Here is a 16,488-nt window from a genome sequence, read left to right as displayed (position 1 = left end):
GCACGGTACTCCACTCCATCCATGAACAACCACAGCTGCAATAACAGCAACAACAAAAATGACAAGAGCCACAGGAAGGGCTGTGGGACTGACCGAAGCCTGAGCAGCCTCTGCAGCCTCTGCAGCCCACGCGTGTCGGCGGGCGAGTTCAGCAAACTGCCGTCAATGCAAATCAAAGCGCGGCGCGCTGGTCGATGGTAAGTAGCGCAACGCGGCCGATGGAACACACAAGCACCACAAGCACTGACCAGGCAAGAAGACACTTTGAAAAGAAAAACGCACCACACCGAGCGACAAACCCGTCTTCGGTCAGCGGCGAGGATCGGATTTGGCAACGCTGCGATAGTATTATGTTTTAACGACCCATCAGGGATGGCGCGCGCGCCGCGCGTCCTCCGGCCTCGTTTGTCGTTGGCCGTGTCCACGCCGACGTCTTGCACCGCGGGCAGGGGAGTCCCTCTCGGAAAATGCAATCATTCCGAAACGAGTAACGCCGCGTCTAAGAGTTTTCCACGAAGATGAATCAACGTGCCGGCCAGACCGAGCAGCCCGTCATTCCGAAGGAACGTCGCTATTTCTCTCTCTCACCCCTAGGGGACTCTCCTTGAGTGCGACAAAGACAGAGCGACGAAAAGAGCGTTCGGAATCACTCGGCAGGCACAAACTAATGACTCGCGCAGACGTCCCAGTGGAAGAAAGCTCGACCGGCACACTGATAATATGATGAATATTCCATTCCCGCGCAAAGACGAGGTCCATCGTTTCCGCTCGTGGAGGTTCGTTCACTGTCACTTTATTATTTATCGACTCCAGCTGCAATAAATAACCGCGCCAAAACAGCCGGGGAACGCGAACGCGACAAGCGGCGACTGACATACGCCGCGACGGACGGGGCGCGGACTCACCAGTGGGACACGTGCATTATTGTTGAGGTTGGGGTGGGACACTGTAACATCCACAAGGCGCTGCCAGGGCCCGGAGCAGCACTGGGCAGCACTCACACACACGCAACGCACTCGCACACACACGTCACACACACGCACACAGCGACACGTGAGCGTCGCGCGCGATGACACCGGCTCGGGGCGCGCAGTGGCAAGGGACAGGGAGAGGAAGAGAGGTGGAAATGAACGCGCGCCGCGGTACCCACACTGCTGCGGCTCGCGGCAGACTGAGGGCCTCAGCGGCGGCCCGGCCTGGGGAACCGGAGTCCCGGGGCGCGGGGAGGGGGAGGGGGCAGGGGCCCCGGGGCCCGGAGTAGCGGCGCAGCAGCCTAGCGGGACGATGTGTGCCGTGTGCCGCCATGAGAGGCGAGGCGGCGAGGAGGCGGGGCGGCCCAGTGCACCTGCAGATGCACTTGTCCCTGCGGTCCGTGCCTCTGCCGGTTCGGGTTCGGGTATTCGATGTCCGGAGCCGAGCCGGCGGACCGACCGACCTGTCGAAGCGTCCGGCGGCAGACACCCGGGGGCTCAGTTGTTTTGCCATTCAGCTTTTCCCGCTCAAAGTGGCAGTGCCTACCTAACCTACCCTGACTTGACTTAACCTAACCTAACCGAGCTCGATCTTTATTCTGCCCCCCTGGTGATGAGAAAGACGCTTTGATTTCTCCAGTGGTGACTCGAACGGGGAACGTTAAAGGAGTGCTGAGGCCTTCACAGCGCTGCTGTGCTGATGATGAGGAGACCGGAGTACCGCTCCGCAGGCCACGCGCCGCGCGCCCCGCCGAGTCGGCAACCCAACGGCCAGCAAGAGGCGACGTGTAGCCCACCCCCAGGGCGCTGCCGAGACGCCGAGTCGTCGATACCCCGCGACCATGCCGCGACGCGACGCGTCGGGAGTGGAGAGGGAGAGGGGTCAGGGTTCGGCCCCCAGGGAGTCTTGTTTTGCACGCCTTCCCTGTGACGTGCCAAGAGTGTGGTCTACCTTCCCGGCGCAGGGTAACTATCGCGACAAAATTGACGTTTCCCGTAACATGAGTTCTGGTGTGGTGAAGAGGCAGTGGACGATGGGCCGCGTACCTTGATGGCGCATGCTCCAATAATTCCTGTTTTTTCGCTGGAAAAAGACTTGTTAGGGCCCAACAGACCTTCACACAATCTATTTGGTGTGAAAATACAGGCTCGGACTGGCCAGGGCAGACGGGCAGAAAAATCTGCCGGGGCCTTCGGGTTTGGGACCAGTAACGTCACAAAGTTGGTCAAAGAGTGATTGAATATCTCCGAAAGTAGCCGTTTTTGCTGATTTTGGGCGGCCACTGCGTCCGATCTAGTCGCCGTAAGAGGCCTCCCTCGACGTCCTAATATTCTTAAGGCCCTACTCTTTCATGCCCTGTATCCGGAAGACGTTGACCACAACGATTTTGGCTTTGACCGCAGCGATTTTCCAACCAAGTTGGTCAAAAAGTGGTCGAATCTCGGGAATTTGCTGATTTTGCTGACTTTGGGCGGCCACTGTGTCCAATCTAGTCGCCGTAAAAGGCCTCCCTCGACGTTCTAGTATTCTTAAGGCCCTACTCTTGCATGCCCTGTATCCGGAAGACGTTGACCACAACGATTTTGGCTTTGACCGCAGCGATTTTCCAACCAAGTTGGTCAAAAAGTGGTCGAATCTCGGGAATTTGCTGATTTTGCTGACTTTGGGCGGCCACTGTGTCCAATCTAGTCGCCGTAAAAGGCCTCCCTCGACGTCCTAGTATTCTTAAGGCCCTACTCTTTCATGCCCTGTATCGGGAAGACGTTGACCACAACGATTTTGGCTTTGACCGCAGCGATTTTCCGACCAAGTTGGTCAAAAAGTGGTCGAATCTCGGGAATTTGCTGATTTTGCTGACTTTGGGCGGCCACTGTGTCCAATCTAGTCGCCGTAAAAGGCCTCCCTCGACGTCCTAGCATTCTTCAGACCCTACTCTTTCATGCCCTGTATCGGGAAGACGTTGACCACAACGATTTTGGCTTTGACCGCAGCGATTTTCCGACCAAGTTGGTCAAAAAGTGGTCGAATCTCGGGAATTTGCTGATTTTGCTGACTTTGGGCGGCCACTGTGTTTAATCTAGTTGCCGGGAAAGGCTTCCCTCGACGCCCTAGTATTCTTCAGACCCTTCTCTTTCATTCCCTGTATCGGGAAGGCTATTGACCGCATTTAGTTTGGGAGCGGTAGCCTCACAAAGTTGGTCATGAAGGGTAAAAACATAATGATGATCGGGGGCCTTTTGCGGTCTTATCCGCTGGGGCCTTTTGGGGGCCAGTCCGATCCTGGAAAACGACATTGCCCGGGATGGTAGTATTGACTTCTGTGGTCCAGCCTTCAATTCTGAACCTTTCATTCGTTTTAGTTTTGGAAGAAATCAAACTCGTATTTTCTTAACAAATATTTATTTTAAAAGAGTTTTAAGTGTAACATAGTGTTGGACATTTTATGCAGGAAAATCCCTGTACAATGCATACATTAACAATATCCATCCCTCTACCATTGAAAAGAAAATAAGAGAAATAAAAATTATAATACAATTTGCAGTTCCTCTTTATACAAATTCATTTTAAAATGTGAGGATTAACAACTTTCAGTATGTTACAAAGGACAAGCACAATAGACGCACATACTGTATTGAACCAAGTAACACTCACATTTTGAACAGCAAAAGCCATGTCTATGCACCTTTATTCAAAAGTATAGAAGGTTCCCCTACCTTTTATCTGATCAGTTTATAATAAATCTTTAGGAAAGGAATGGGTACAATCACTCAACATTATGTTGAAACTGAGGATAACAATATTTGTGCGTAATTATTTCAATGAATGAGACGTATAATTTGATGATGTATTATAAGCAAAGGTGAATTAGTTAATACGATGGAGGAAGAACATCTGGACACATTCAATCTTAAAATCTGACTAGGTCAAAACAATGCCACTACATAAACCCGCAACAACTACTCTATGGTTTGGGAAGAATAAGAGCAAGATGCCACAGCTCAACTCAAAGTTAAAAGAATTAGCCAAAATATCCCCTGAGTAATGCCATCAAGAAGTAATTACATTGGCTTTCAAATTTAAAATTAAGTGTATGAGATACAGTATGTGAGTGTTCATCTAAAATTACATTAGCCCTAATCGAAAGTATTTAATATAAATGAGCCACAGTTAACTAACAGAGTTATGACTCATCTAACTGAATTCACTACAAGTACATAGAAGGAGAAACCTCATACACTATACTATAATTGACGTAACGTTTACACAGTACAAAATTAGTTTTAGACTCTTAAAAATCTATATACAACAAAGAATAAATAACACAGAATGGTCATGAATTTTAACAGTTTGACAACAAAAATAATCATAGCAGAGAGGGGAAACTATCAAATTTTTAGCCTCAATTGGTACTGAAAGTAAGTAGTGTTGCAACAATAGGGAGCTATGTCATTTAATAAAAATAATTAGGTTTTAACCAACTTTTATTCTGAATGGAAAAATATGATTGAATCTTGGTTTTTAGATACATTATTTACATTATATTATACACAGACATAGGAATATACATAAGTATCAAATTATGTATTGTGGTGCTCGTTAAGCTCTATAACAGTTCAATATCAAGTCTCAATATAGCTTCTGGCTGATGTAATGTTATCTATGTGCAATATCAAATGTCTGCACTTCTCAGGTTGATGCCAAAGTCCTTTTATTAAGTCTTTTCATTCAATTCCCCTTAGTATGCTACTTTTTGGCCACAACTTACTTTGGCTTCAACCATAAAAAAATTTCTGTATCAAAATAAATGACTTTAGAACACAAAGTTTTTTTTTAACAAATGAAAAATATCAATGAATGGTAAATATCAATGAAATGAGAATGAAGCCCTTCAACATGAACTTATTTGCCAAGAAGTGCAATTTGTGCAAAACCAATAAATTAATATATCAGAGAAGAATAAGCAAGACAAATATAATCTTAACGAGCTTGATTTCACATGGTAAACTTAACATGACCACATCTGAATTATTACATACAGCATGCAACAGTAACAATGTTTGTAATAAAATAATGGTATCTCGACAGTAAAGAAGCACTATACAATAACGATCCACACTGCACATCAGTGTATTGAGCAAATAAAATGAAAAAACTTCATAAACAACTGAGTTGTGGTACTAATCTCGAGTCAATAGCATTCCACCTTCGTCACCCTGCAAGTTGTCTAATGATATGTTTTCCAAGAAAGGGTCCACTGACATAGCACTTTCAAGAAGTTTTTGTTGGGCAAAATACATGCCTTAGACCAAGTATGCATAAGCGTTTTTGTTGTGTTTTTATGTGTTTTTTTTTCTTTTGCAGAAATTGGGTATTGTGCTTGTTCATAAGAGGTTGGTGACATGAGATACCTCAATGGAGAAAATAAATATATCATGAAGAGATGGATAAACAAAACTCATACAGCTTCAGCACCGAACACTTATGGTTTTTAGGCACATATCACACGCAACACTACACTCACCCAGCTTGCCTGCTGGTGTCGTTAACAAATTTTGCTTGCAGTTAAATGGACGGAATAAATTTAAATTAAATTTGCCCTGTAAATGTGGTAACCCTCAAAAGGCTACCTCACATCAGCAACACCGTACAATTAAGTATGTACACAAGCTTGGCCTACTCCGTACCACCAGCTACTCCCTGCGCCCACGGCCCGGCTGCCGTTTCGCTCGTTTTACTCCGACTGGAATCGAACCCGGTCCGACGGACGCTAGCGCGCCACTGCGGAAGCGCTGGCAGCTGCGACAGCTCTCCAGGGACTTCCCCGGGTGGTCTAGACTCTAAACGTCTAAACTTGGCAAGGGAAAGGGGAGAGGCGGGGGAGGGGCGTGCTTCTTTGCTCTGTACGGTCCAGCGGACCGGGGGACCGGGGGACCGGGCCCACACTACACAACACAGTCCAGGGGCACGCTTCGCGCTTGGCGCTTCGCAAACTACTTCATCCTGTTGAGCACCAGGTCCGTCACGACCAGCAGCCCTTTCTGGTAGGGCGACTCGGCGATCCGCTCCGCCAGCCGCTGCGCCTCGACGCAGTGCTTGCGCGCCAGGAACTGGGTCTGCTCCAGGCCCTGGGACTTGTGCACCAGCTCGAAGGCGTGCTCCACGTCGCCGGGCTCCTGGAACCGCCTCATGATCATGGCGTTCAGCTCCGGGTACTGGAACAACAAAGCAGACACGTCGGATCAAGCCGGCCGGGTGGACGCCGACGCCACCGCCAAACGCGGTCAGTGGGTTAGGTTAGGTTAGGCGAGGGCGGGGCTCGACACTCACCTTCTCGCAGGCGAAGAGCACGGGCGCCGTGGCCAGCCCCAGCTTGAGGTCGGCCGCGGCGGGCTTGCCCAGGGCGGAGGACGAGGCCACGAAGTCCAGCAGGTCGTCCACGAGCTGGAACGCCAGCCCCACGTTGCGGCCGTACTGGAAGGCCAGCTCCGTGAGGCCCTCGTCCGCGCCGGCCAGCATCGACTCCTGCGGCAGAACAAGCGGGGCGTCACAACGGCCGCCATCGGAGATCGGAACGCGGGGCGACGGCCTTGAGTCGCCGCTGATGATGGGGTGCGGGTACTCACCGCCTTGAGGTAGTTGGCGATCAGGCTGGCGGTCTTGCGGTACGTCTTGGTCAGGTAGTGGGTAAACCTCTCGTTCTCCGTCTCCTTGGAGCCGAGCTGCATGAACTCGCCCTGCACCAGGTCCGTCAGCACCTGCAACACGCCATCTAGTGGTCACCACACGCGCCCTACCCCCGCCGCGTCGCGCCGCGCAGGCCCAGCCGTGCTCGTTGGGCTGCCTGCCTCCGGGCGCACGCTGCAGTGCTGCAATGCTGCAGCACCTACCTGTCCCAGGCAGATGGTGACGTCGTCGTTGTTGATCCTGGCGATCAGGATGGACGCCACGGCCAGGATGAAGTCGCCGGACATGGCCACCTGGAAGCACAAGCAGGCGACAGTGTGAGCGAGCGAGGTCGCTGGTTCGAGAGTTCCAGAGTGCTAGCTCCGTTTTAGTTTTATCGGCGGCTGAAGACCGACGACTGAACAATGGCGAGAGAGCCGCAAGCCGGGGCTGCGCGCTACGATACTATGATTAGACGGGGCGCCGACCGCCCTTGCGGTGCCTTTACGACCTTTACGGCGTCGACGTCGACGTCGGCCTTGCGAGTTGCATTGCTTCAATTGCTTTGCGTCGCGTTGACGCGTTGCGTTTGGTTCCAGCCGCGAGCGAGTTAGCGGGTAACGACAGGCGGGCCCCAAGACCCGACACAGGTGCAAATGAAGGCAATGAAGGTGTAAAAGGCGGCGGGAGGCCGCAGTCCAAAGGACCTAGGGACCACAGGACCAAAGGGACCGTACAAAAAGACTGACAAAAGGAGCCCCGCCCATGATTGATGTGATGCGCCTCATCGCCGGGCGGGGTGGGGTGCGGTGCGGCGGGGCGGAGCGTTGCGTCACAAACTTGCTCAGTGACGCGACGGCCGCCCAGGGCGGGGCGGGGCGGGGCGGGTTGGTATTGCCGAGTTAGGTCCGGTCCCCCAGCAGGCCCTCCAGGCCGACAAGTTCGAACCCACAGACAATTGCCTGCCACCTCCTCGAAAATGAACCCCCGCCGCGCCCCGCCACGCCCCGCTCCGTCGACGTGCACGTCGGCGTCATGTCACGCCAGGTGAGTTCCAGGGACTGGTCTCTCGGCAATTGCACAGGTGTCGGACAAGCAGCCGCCCGTCATCGGCAGCAATGCCACCGTCATCAAAAACGAGGAGAAACAAAAACAATGTTCGTATTGCGCCAGTTTGCCAGTTTCCATCCACACCCAGGCCGCAGTGGGGCACCGGGAGCACGAAGGCGGCGACCAAATTCACTCTCACGTCCCGGTGCTGGCGGTGCAGGCCGTGCCGGCGCAGGCCGTGCCAGTGTGGCGGCAAAACAACGCGCAGCACAGCAGAGCGCAGCGTCCCTGGACTATGACGACTTCCATGAAGTCATAAGTGGCCGGGCCTGGCGGGGCGGGGCGGGGCGGTGCGTGCCGGTGGCTTTCTTTGTGCAGGGACCGCGAAGACGAAGACGCGGCGCGGACCCGCAGCGCCCCGCCAAGAGAGCGCGCCCCCCGCGGGGCTCACGGCGCACACACGCCGGGCCAGTCCCCACCGGGCCCCACGGCCACAGCCGCGTGTGTGGTCAAAACGCCGCGCCCCAGCCGACCGACCGTCGCTCTATCTCTCTCGCACCCCTAGGGGACGCCCCACGAGTGCGAGGGAGACAGAGCGACGAAACCACCGTTTCGAGTCAGTCGGCCTGCCAGAGCGTCCCGCCAAAAGCCTGGAATTGGCAGCGGCTCGGGGACGACCGGGACGACCTGTTGCAGCGCTGCGCCCGCGACGGCACGCGAGCATTCGGCTGCGGGGCCTCCACGACGACCAAGACGACGACGACGACGACGAAGACGGCCAGAAATGAAAATTGTGGAGTTGAACTTCGCCTGGCCGCCCCGTCTGCCCCGCCGGGCCGCCCGCCCCCCGCCGTCCCCCGTCCCTTGCACTTTCTCTGTCGGGCGAGCGAGCGGGCAGGCAGGCGGGCAGGCAGCGAGGCAGGTGGCAAGGTGCGGCGCGCGAGGCGCGGCGGCATGGCGGCGGCCTTCTCGTTCCGCGGTATTTTTACAGCGAACCAGCAACAAACAACACCACCAGATGGACCAGCCGAGCCGGACGGGACGGAACGGGGCGGTGGCGGCGGTGGATGGCGGATCGCACGCCAACAACTACTGCACCGGAACACCGGTAGCACACCACACCGCTACACCGGTACTCGAGCCCGGGCCCGCAGCAACAACAACTCTCGCCCAACGCCCTACACGTTAAAAAATTGCAAAAAAAACAACAAAAACAAAAACGCGTGGGGCGCGCTCGGCGGCCGGTCCGCCGCTCCGGCCCGTCAATGGCAGGAAGGAAGCTCCGTTTTGTACTCGGGGTAAATCGGGCAAAGCCGAGGGAGCCGAAGCCTCCGAAGGCACAGCCGAGTGACTGAGTGACGCAACCGGAGCCTCGGCGGTGCTCGGCGGGCACTCGGCACGCCTCGGAGGCACGCGGCGAAAGCGTTACGCCGTGCGCCGTGCGCCGTGCGCTGCACTTGTCATCAGCCATCAGCCCCGCCAGGCAGGCCTTGCCGCGCCGTGCCCGCCATGTGGGGCTCCTCGCCGCCCCGCCAGTGCTGGCAGCACGCTGGCAGCACGCTGGCAGCCAGACCGCGAGCCGCGAGCCTCATGGGCGACGCCGCGGACATTCAAATGCAGAGGAAGAGAAAGACGGGGGCAAGAAAAAAAATGAAAAAATGCGGCAGGCCTCGGCGGTCGGCCTGCTGGCTGGCTGGCTGCTCGGAGCGCCTGCAGCGCGGCCGGGCAGGCAACCCGCCGCGCTGGCCTGCTCGACGGGACGGCGCGCCTCGCGCCGCAGGGGCTCCCGGCAGCAAGGCGGCAAGGCAGCAGCCGAGCCATGCGAAGGACAAGGACCGCTTCGTCGCGCCGCCTCCGTCTCTGTCGCACTTCTAGAGCTTCGCGCGGGGCCGAGAGGGAGACAGCGCGTCGAACGGTTTGGCAGACCGATTCCGAAACTGCTTCTTCGAGCGCTCAGCGGGAGTGCGAGAGAGACAGAGCGACGACCGGTATCCACCTGCACTGCAGCCGCACCGCTTCGCTTTTACGAGTTCGCCGGCTATGAACGCCGCGCCACGCCGCGCCGAGGAGAGCAGCGCTACCGTATTGAGATGCAATAGTCCCGGACGTCCGGCGGCCGCGCGAGCGACAGCGACAGCAGCAGCGCCATGGACGCCATGGAGCCCCAAATCGGCCAGCGGGCCGCGGCGAGGCGAGGAGAGGCCGAGGTCGGCGGGGCCGTGCCGCACCCGCGCCGACCGCGACACGTCACAGACACGCGAACGTGACAGAGGCGCCGCGACACAAAAAAAAGCAAAACACACACACACGCACGCACACACACATGCACGCGCGTGCGCTGGGCAAGGACGCGCGGCGGCACGCGACAGGGCGCCGGGACCGACCGGGACGCCGAGGGAGATGCACCTGTGCGACGTGGGAAACTCATTAACTCATTAATTCAAGACCGCTCTGCGTTTGCGTTCGGACGATGGTGACCGCGTCTGCCGCGTCTAGCCACGCTGGCCTACATCCGAGAGGCCGCCGCCTGCCGCCGCCACGGTCATGCCGCCACGGCCACCGCGCCGCCCGGGTCCTGGCCAGCCGTCTTGGGGCCGCTGGGTGCGGCTGGGCGGCTGAGGCTGCGCCGCTGCGGCCCGGGCCATTATTCCAGATTCGAGGATCCGAGAAAAAGGAAGCAAAGCCAACGCTCGACGCACGCGGGGAGGGCAAAAACAACAACAAAAGCAGAGTCCGAAGCAGGCATAGGGAATTGCTGAGGCTGGCGCAGGCTGGCGCAGGCTGGCCCCGCAGTGGCCGGCGGCAACACTGTTATTTGGGCGCGCTTGTCTTGAGTGCGTGGCGATGCGTGGCAGGGAAGGGCAGGGCTGCCAGGCCACTGCCCACTGCTCAGGAGGAGGCAGCGCAGCGCCTAGGGACCGGCCCACCGGCCCACCGAGGAACCAAGGATCACTAGACGCGGCCTGGGCCGCCCGGACCCGGGCCGGTTGGTTGGGCTGGCCCGGCTGGCCCGGCTGGCCGCTCTTCGATCCGATCCCACTCAAGATCCCACTGCCTGCCCGGGGAGCCCGGGGAGCCAGGGGAGCCAGGGGCTGGCACTTCAAGGACCGCGCCAGGCAGCCAGGCAGCCAGGCGGCGAGGCCTCCAACGTCCAACCGGTCTGGTCCGGGCGGACACTGGCAGACACCTGCTGGGCCTCGGCGGCCCTCGCCGCACGCCGCATCCTGCTGCAGGCGCTGCAGGCCTCCGGGCCGACAATGCGTGCGACACGGCCAGTGGTGACACGACACCGCGGACAAAGTGTCAAAACGGAGGAAGTTCCTCGTCTGTCCGTCCGCCCGCCCGCCAGCCTTAATTGGCCCCCACACTGCAATCGACCGGGATTCCAATTTCTCAGCTCTTACACGCTGGACACTACCAGAAAAAAAAATAGAAACGACTTTTTGTTTTTCAAAGATAACGCTCCCGACTGACAGCCGCTAGCCCGCGCGTCGCGTCGCGTCCCGTCCTTGTGTCGGATAGACACAAAGGCCTGCAAACAACGCATTACTGCGAGTGCTTCGACCCTCCGCTGGAGCTCAGCCGTCACACACACAGTCACACACACACAGCGACATTACGAGGATGAGCGTCGTGCCACGCAATAATGCATGCCGCGCGTCCTCGAACTAGAAAGGGGCCGCGGCACGCAAAAACAAAAACCACGACGACAAAACAATTTAAATAAAGTCCGACCCGAGGGGAATCCCAGAGCCAGTCAATGGACGAGGCCGAAAAGTGGGCAGTGCCGCTGACAAAACGCAGCAGTACGCAGTGCGCAGTGCGGACAACGCGCTCGTCCCGGTCGCACTGTCACACTGTCAGCGCGGCGGCGTGACTGGGCGTGACGAGGCGCGACGTGACGGCCCGCCGCGTTCCCAGCATACGAGCGCGTGCCGAAGCATCGGCACATCGACGCATGGACGCGAGCAGGCAGACCACCCACAGTGGTGTGATTGCGGCTCGTTTTTAGGGGTAGTTTTTTCGGGTAAATTTTTTGGGGGGTTAGACAAGATTTTGAGTAAAGTTCATTAGGGATTAGTTTTTGAACGTAAGTTTTTGGGGGTAAGTTTTTGGGGGTAAGTTTTTAGGGGTTAGTTTTTAGGGGTTGGTTTATAGGGGTTGGCTTTAAGGGGTAAGTTTTAAGGGGTTTTGGGGTAAGATTTCGTAGCAATTTTTTTCGGGGGGTTGGATTACTTTTTGGGTTGTGTTGTTTTTTCGCCACTGGAAGGGGTAAGCTGGAATAACCGCGGCCTCAGCGAGCAGCAAGCGCGCGACAATCAATAACCCAATTACCTCATTTACAGCGACTCATAACGCGGCGAGCGCTCCGATTGCGCAAGGCGGGCCGAGGCGGGAGGGAACAAGAACAGGGAGGGAAGGCCCGGGGGATGGTGCAGAGGATGGCGGCGGTGGCGAAAAACCAGTTTATCGCATGGGCTGCGGCCGTCAGTGCAACCACGCCACTGCAACCGCCACCACATTGTCGCGAGGCGCGCGCCGACAATGCAAGGCCCTGCACTGCGCCGCTGTGCCGCTGTGCGCTCACAATGTGCCCGCATGACAATGACGATGACGACGATGACGACGATGCGACTCGCACCTCGCAGTCCTTGCACCACGGCCGGCACGTCGCGGCGTCGCGGCGAGGACGTCGCGCCAGTTTCTTCTTTCCAATCCGGCTAAATGGCTCCCGGTCATGCGCTCCGGCCCCTCTTCTCCTCCTCCAGGGCGCGCCATTTCTTGCCGGATTGCATTTCTCTGGGGGCGGGGTGGGGGAGGGCAGGGCAGACGCTCCCGGAAACAACAGCGCCACTTCCGGTCGCGCTGCCGGGGGCCATGGCGAGCGCGCGGCCCTACGACGGCCCTACGCCGCCCTACGCGCCACTGCAAGGGCTAGCTCCTTTACCAATTAAGGGCCGTGCCGTGTCCTCGCCCAGCGGCACGCGGGCACGCGCGTCGGCGGGCTAAACGAGTGCCTCAACAAGTGCCTCAACAAGCACCCCACAATGCGCCGCTTAGCGCTTAGCCTTTTCCCATCATTGTTGTTGGCGTAGGTGACTGCGGCACGCTGCGGCACTGGACGAGCTCCAAGCGGCGGGCCGGGGCGGGGCGAGGCGGGGCCCGTGAATGCACACGCGCCGCGTACGTGAGGACCAGCGAACTCCGAACAGAGCGCGCGCCCCGTCGCTCCGTCTCTCTCTGGCACTCCTGCGGGACGCCTCAACGGACGCGAGAGCGGCAGAGAGACGAGGCGTACCTACAACCGCGGCGAGTCCAACAGCGTCTTTTTCACGCAACACGTGGAAGCCTCGCCCACGCGCCGGCCGTCAAGCTGGCCGTCAAGCTGGCCGTCGGGATGGATGGCTGAGGGTGGGAAGCGTGCCGGTGGTGCTGGTGTGGCGATAAGACGGCGCGCTGTCCAGATAAACGCTGGCCATCCTGCCGCGTCGCGCTCCGCACGCTCGGCCGCCGCTTCCACTTCCACTTCCGTGCCGCCCGCCGGCAGCGTGGGGCTGTCCTTTGCCTGTGGGGTGCGGCGCGGTGCGGCGCGGTGCGCATTTCGGATAAGTAAGTCCCGGCGCGTCAAACGGCCCAAACAAATGACGGCCGGACCGCCATCGCCACTCCCACGGCGGAAAGTCGCCGCATGAAAGATTCATGGACCGCCAAGTCGCGTCCAGCGCGGCCAGCATGCAGGATGCGCCGATCGGCGTCGCCAAGTGCATGAGCGCGGACGGCGGACCTCCGCCAATCGGCGCGCAACTTGTCCGCCGTGTGTTTACCAGTGAGAGCGTGCAGTGCAGGAGTTACCGCCGGAACGGCTGGAGTCCCTCTGGCGCGTGCCTGTGGACTGATTCCGAACGGAGCGTCGTCTCTCTCGCACCCCTGCGGCGGCAGGCTCGGTGAGCGAGAGAGCCAGAGCGACGCGACCACTGTCCGGAATCAGCCTGCAGGCCAGACGGAAGGGCAGGGCTTGGCGGGGCTTGGCTGTCCGGTGGCGGCCCGCCGGCCTGGCGGCCCAGGAAAGCGAGAGTGGGCACGGCAAGGGGCGCGGCGGCGCGGGGCTCGGCGGGGACGGTCGCCCGATCCGCGCGGACCTGCGGAGACACCGCCACCCTCGCGCCCTACCGACACTCACCCTGACCGACCCCACGGGGACAAGGCGACCTCGGCACACCGGTGACAAACATCCGAAGAACGGCACGGCGGTCGAGATAGCCATCTCCGCGGAGATACCGGACAACGGTCCACGCTGCCCCGCCACGCCCCGCCACGCCCAGCCGCAGGCAGACGCGACCCACCCGTTACTGCCCGTTACAGCGCAGTAATAATCGCTTCCGGCCGCAACCCTCCATGCCGAACACCGTCGCTGTGTCTCTCTCGCACCCCCACGGCGCGGCGGCGCGCCCCGTGAGGGCGAGAGAGACAGGAAGCACTGCCCGCAGCCAGCGAGCCCGCTGCACGTGGTCGGAAGGTCGGGCCGACACGTGTAGGACACGCGCGGGACAGGCCGCATTACCGGCCTAATACGGAACCGCACAGGGAAAGGTAGCGAGGCACCGCGAGGCGCGAACAAGGCATCCGTGCCAAGGCATTGTCCTTCCAGGAGTCACGCACGCTCACACGCCCACACCGACACTCACACACACACGGACGGCCGAACAAGATCGCCGCCACTATGCTGACGGACGCGCGCCGGACGGGGAAATAGGCGGGAAATGTCGAGGGGCCTCCAAGGCGGAATGTTAACGCCAGGAATTAAAACGCGACCGCGCCGCCATTGTTGCAGTGGAGGGGCGGGCGGCACACCGACGGACAGCGCCTTGACACCGTCGCCGTGCCGCCCGGCGTCGCCTAGCCTCGCGACGGGGCGGCCGGGCCGCTCGTTCGTCCTGACAGAGTGCATCAAGTAAGTGGCACGTGGCACAGCAGGTTGGCAGCTAAAAGACGCACGAGCACACACACACACACACACACACACACACCACACACACGCACACGACCAGGAAGGAAAGTTTGGACGCGTCCCTCGTGTGTGTCGCCTCGCCGCAGACACTGCGACGGGCGCGGGGCGGGGCGGGCGTGAGTTGGGGGCCTAACCAGGGACGCTGGGTCGCGCGCCAACCAGAGAGGACGGCGGCGCGCCGCGGCGCCTCCGGCCCCACCGCCTGCAAGTCTGGAGGCCCTGGCCTAGGCCGCCTAGGCCGAGCTGGACCGAGACCGAGCAGACTGCGTGCAACAATGCGGCCGTTAGCCGCACCGGATGAGCGCTGGACCGCCAAGCTACAAGTCGCGGGTTCGAACCCCACCCACGGCGATGTGAGACTCACCTTCTTGTGGTTCCACAGCACGTTGACGCTGGGCTTGCCGCGCCGGAAGTCGGAGCAGTCGATGACGTCGTCGTGGATGAGGGAGGCCGAGTGCACCATCTCGGAGATCATGGCCACTCTCCTTTGCGCCTCCGGCAGCGGCCTGCAACACGGGCGCGTCCAACGTGGATCAAGTGGAATCGGGTGAAGTCAGTGGCACGCTGCTTAAGTGTATCGTCTGCTAAAGATCTCTTTATTTTGTCGATGACTCCTGCGAAGGCGCACGAAGCACCGATACAAGCAACACAAGCAAAACGCGGCGAAACGTGAGCCTGTCCCCCGCCCCCTCCCCTACGCCGCCTAATCCTTCCGTCACGACGCCGTGCTCGTGCTCCGTGGTCCTCGGGGTGGCGGCGCGGCCCGGCGGCCGGTGTGAGTGTCAAGGCGATTACCTCACGACGGCGGCGGCATTGCCGGCATTGCCGAGCATCGGCTAAGCGGTATCAGCCAAACGGGATTAGGGAGGAATTAGCGCGGGGCCAGGACCGGGCGGCACGCGGCATGGCACGGCACGGCACGCGGCGCGGCGCGTCGGAGAAAGCAACGCCATGCACGCCGCCAGCGCCGCCAGCGGCAGCCCCGCGAATAACCGAGCGAGCCTCATACCGGCGGCGCGAGACGGGACGGGACGGGACGGGACCGCGACGCGACGCCACTTTCTTCAAACGGTCGCAATGTCAAAACATTTCTTTATTGGTGTACTACTTCCCTATCACTTTTTCCAAAACACGATTTCTTTTTTGTCGTCGCGAGGTTCGCGAACCGCTAGATGCCGGCGTTCGAAACCGGCCGACGACGACAAGGCAGCAGCCTGTCCGCCAGGACGACGACGACGTCGTGTCACTCCGTTTCGGCCCCAGTTCTAATTCGCTTGGCCCGGCGCGTGCGCATCACGCGAAGAGGCGCCCAAGTCACCGCCCCCCTCCCCTCCCCCGCCGCTTTCTCCCGGGCACACATAAAACGCCGGAACGCGATATCTGCTAAGGCCCCCCCTCCCCTTTCCCCCGCCGCCACGGCCCAGGGCCTGGCCGGGCCCGGCCGCGCGCCCAGACAACACTTAGCTCCACTTTTTGCGGGCCGCGGCGCCGTGCCATGGCCTGCCATGGCGTGCCATGCCACGCCGCGGTGTTGGTGTCAAATCTGAGGCGAACGAAGAACGACCGACACGCGCGGAGAGGAAGGAGAAAGGAGAAAGGGAGGGGGATGGGTCGCGGCCCGGCCCGGCACGCCGCCGTTTAGACCGTAAACGTTATTGGCGAGTGCCAATTGGCGCCGCGGGGCACTGCTGACTCTGCTGCGTCGCCCCGTCTCTCTCGCACCCCCGGCGAGTCCCTCGAGTGCGAGAGAGACGGAGGCGGGGCCATCGCGGCCACTATTGGCGGGCATTGTA

At 59.2% G+C, this 16,488-nt stretch overlaps 1 protein-coding gene across 1 annotated transcript in view; it reads right to left on the bottom strand.

Annotated features, from left to right (window-relative positions):
- Window positions 1–3,727: 3,727 nt before the first annotated feature.
- Window positions 3,728–16,488, bottom strand: part of LOC117649124 (decaprenyl-diphosphate synthase subunit 1) — a 29,912-nt gene continuing 17,151 nt past the window's right edge. Inside the window, exons 4-8 of the mRNA XM_034391582.1 lie at window positions 15,060–15,201; window positions 6,861–6,950; window positions 6,597–6,728; window positions 6,301–6,495; window positions 3,728–6,185 (exon numbers count right to left, since the gene is read on the bottom strand). Coding sequence (XP_034247473.1) covers window positions 5,964–6,185; window positions 6,301–6,495; window positions 6,597–6,728; window positions 6,861–6,950; window positions 15,060–15,201 — 781 coding nt within the window. The 3' untranslated portion in view covers window positions 3,728–5,963. The remainder of the gene's footprint in view (window positions 6,186–6,300; window positions 6,496–6,596; window positions 6,729–6,860; window positions 6,951–15,059; window positions 15,202–16,488) is intronic.

Source organism: Thrips palmi, unplaced genomic scaffold (genome assembly GCF_012932325.1).
Source record: "Thrips palmi isolate BJ-2018 unplaced genomic scaffold, TpBJ-2018v1 HiC_scaffold_4, whole genome shotgun sequence".
Classification (NCBI taxonomy): domain Eukaryota; kingdom Metazoa; phylum Arthropoda; class Insecta; order Thysanoptera; family Thripidae; genus Thrips; species Thrips palmi.
Note: the sequence above shows the minus strand (reverse complement) of the source record. Positions and strands in the feature narration are given on the sequence as shown.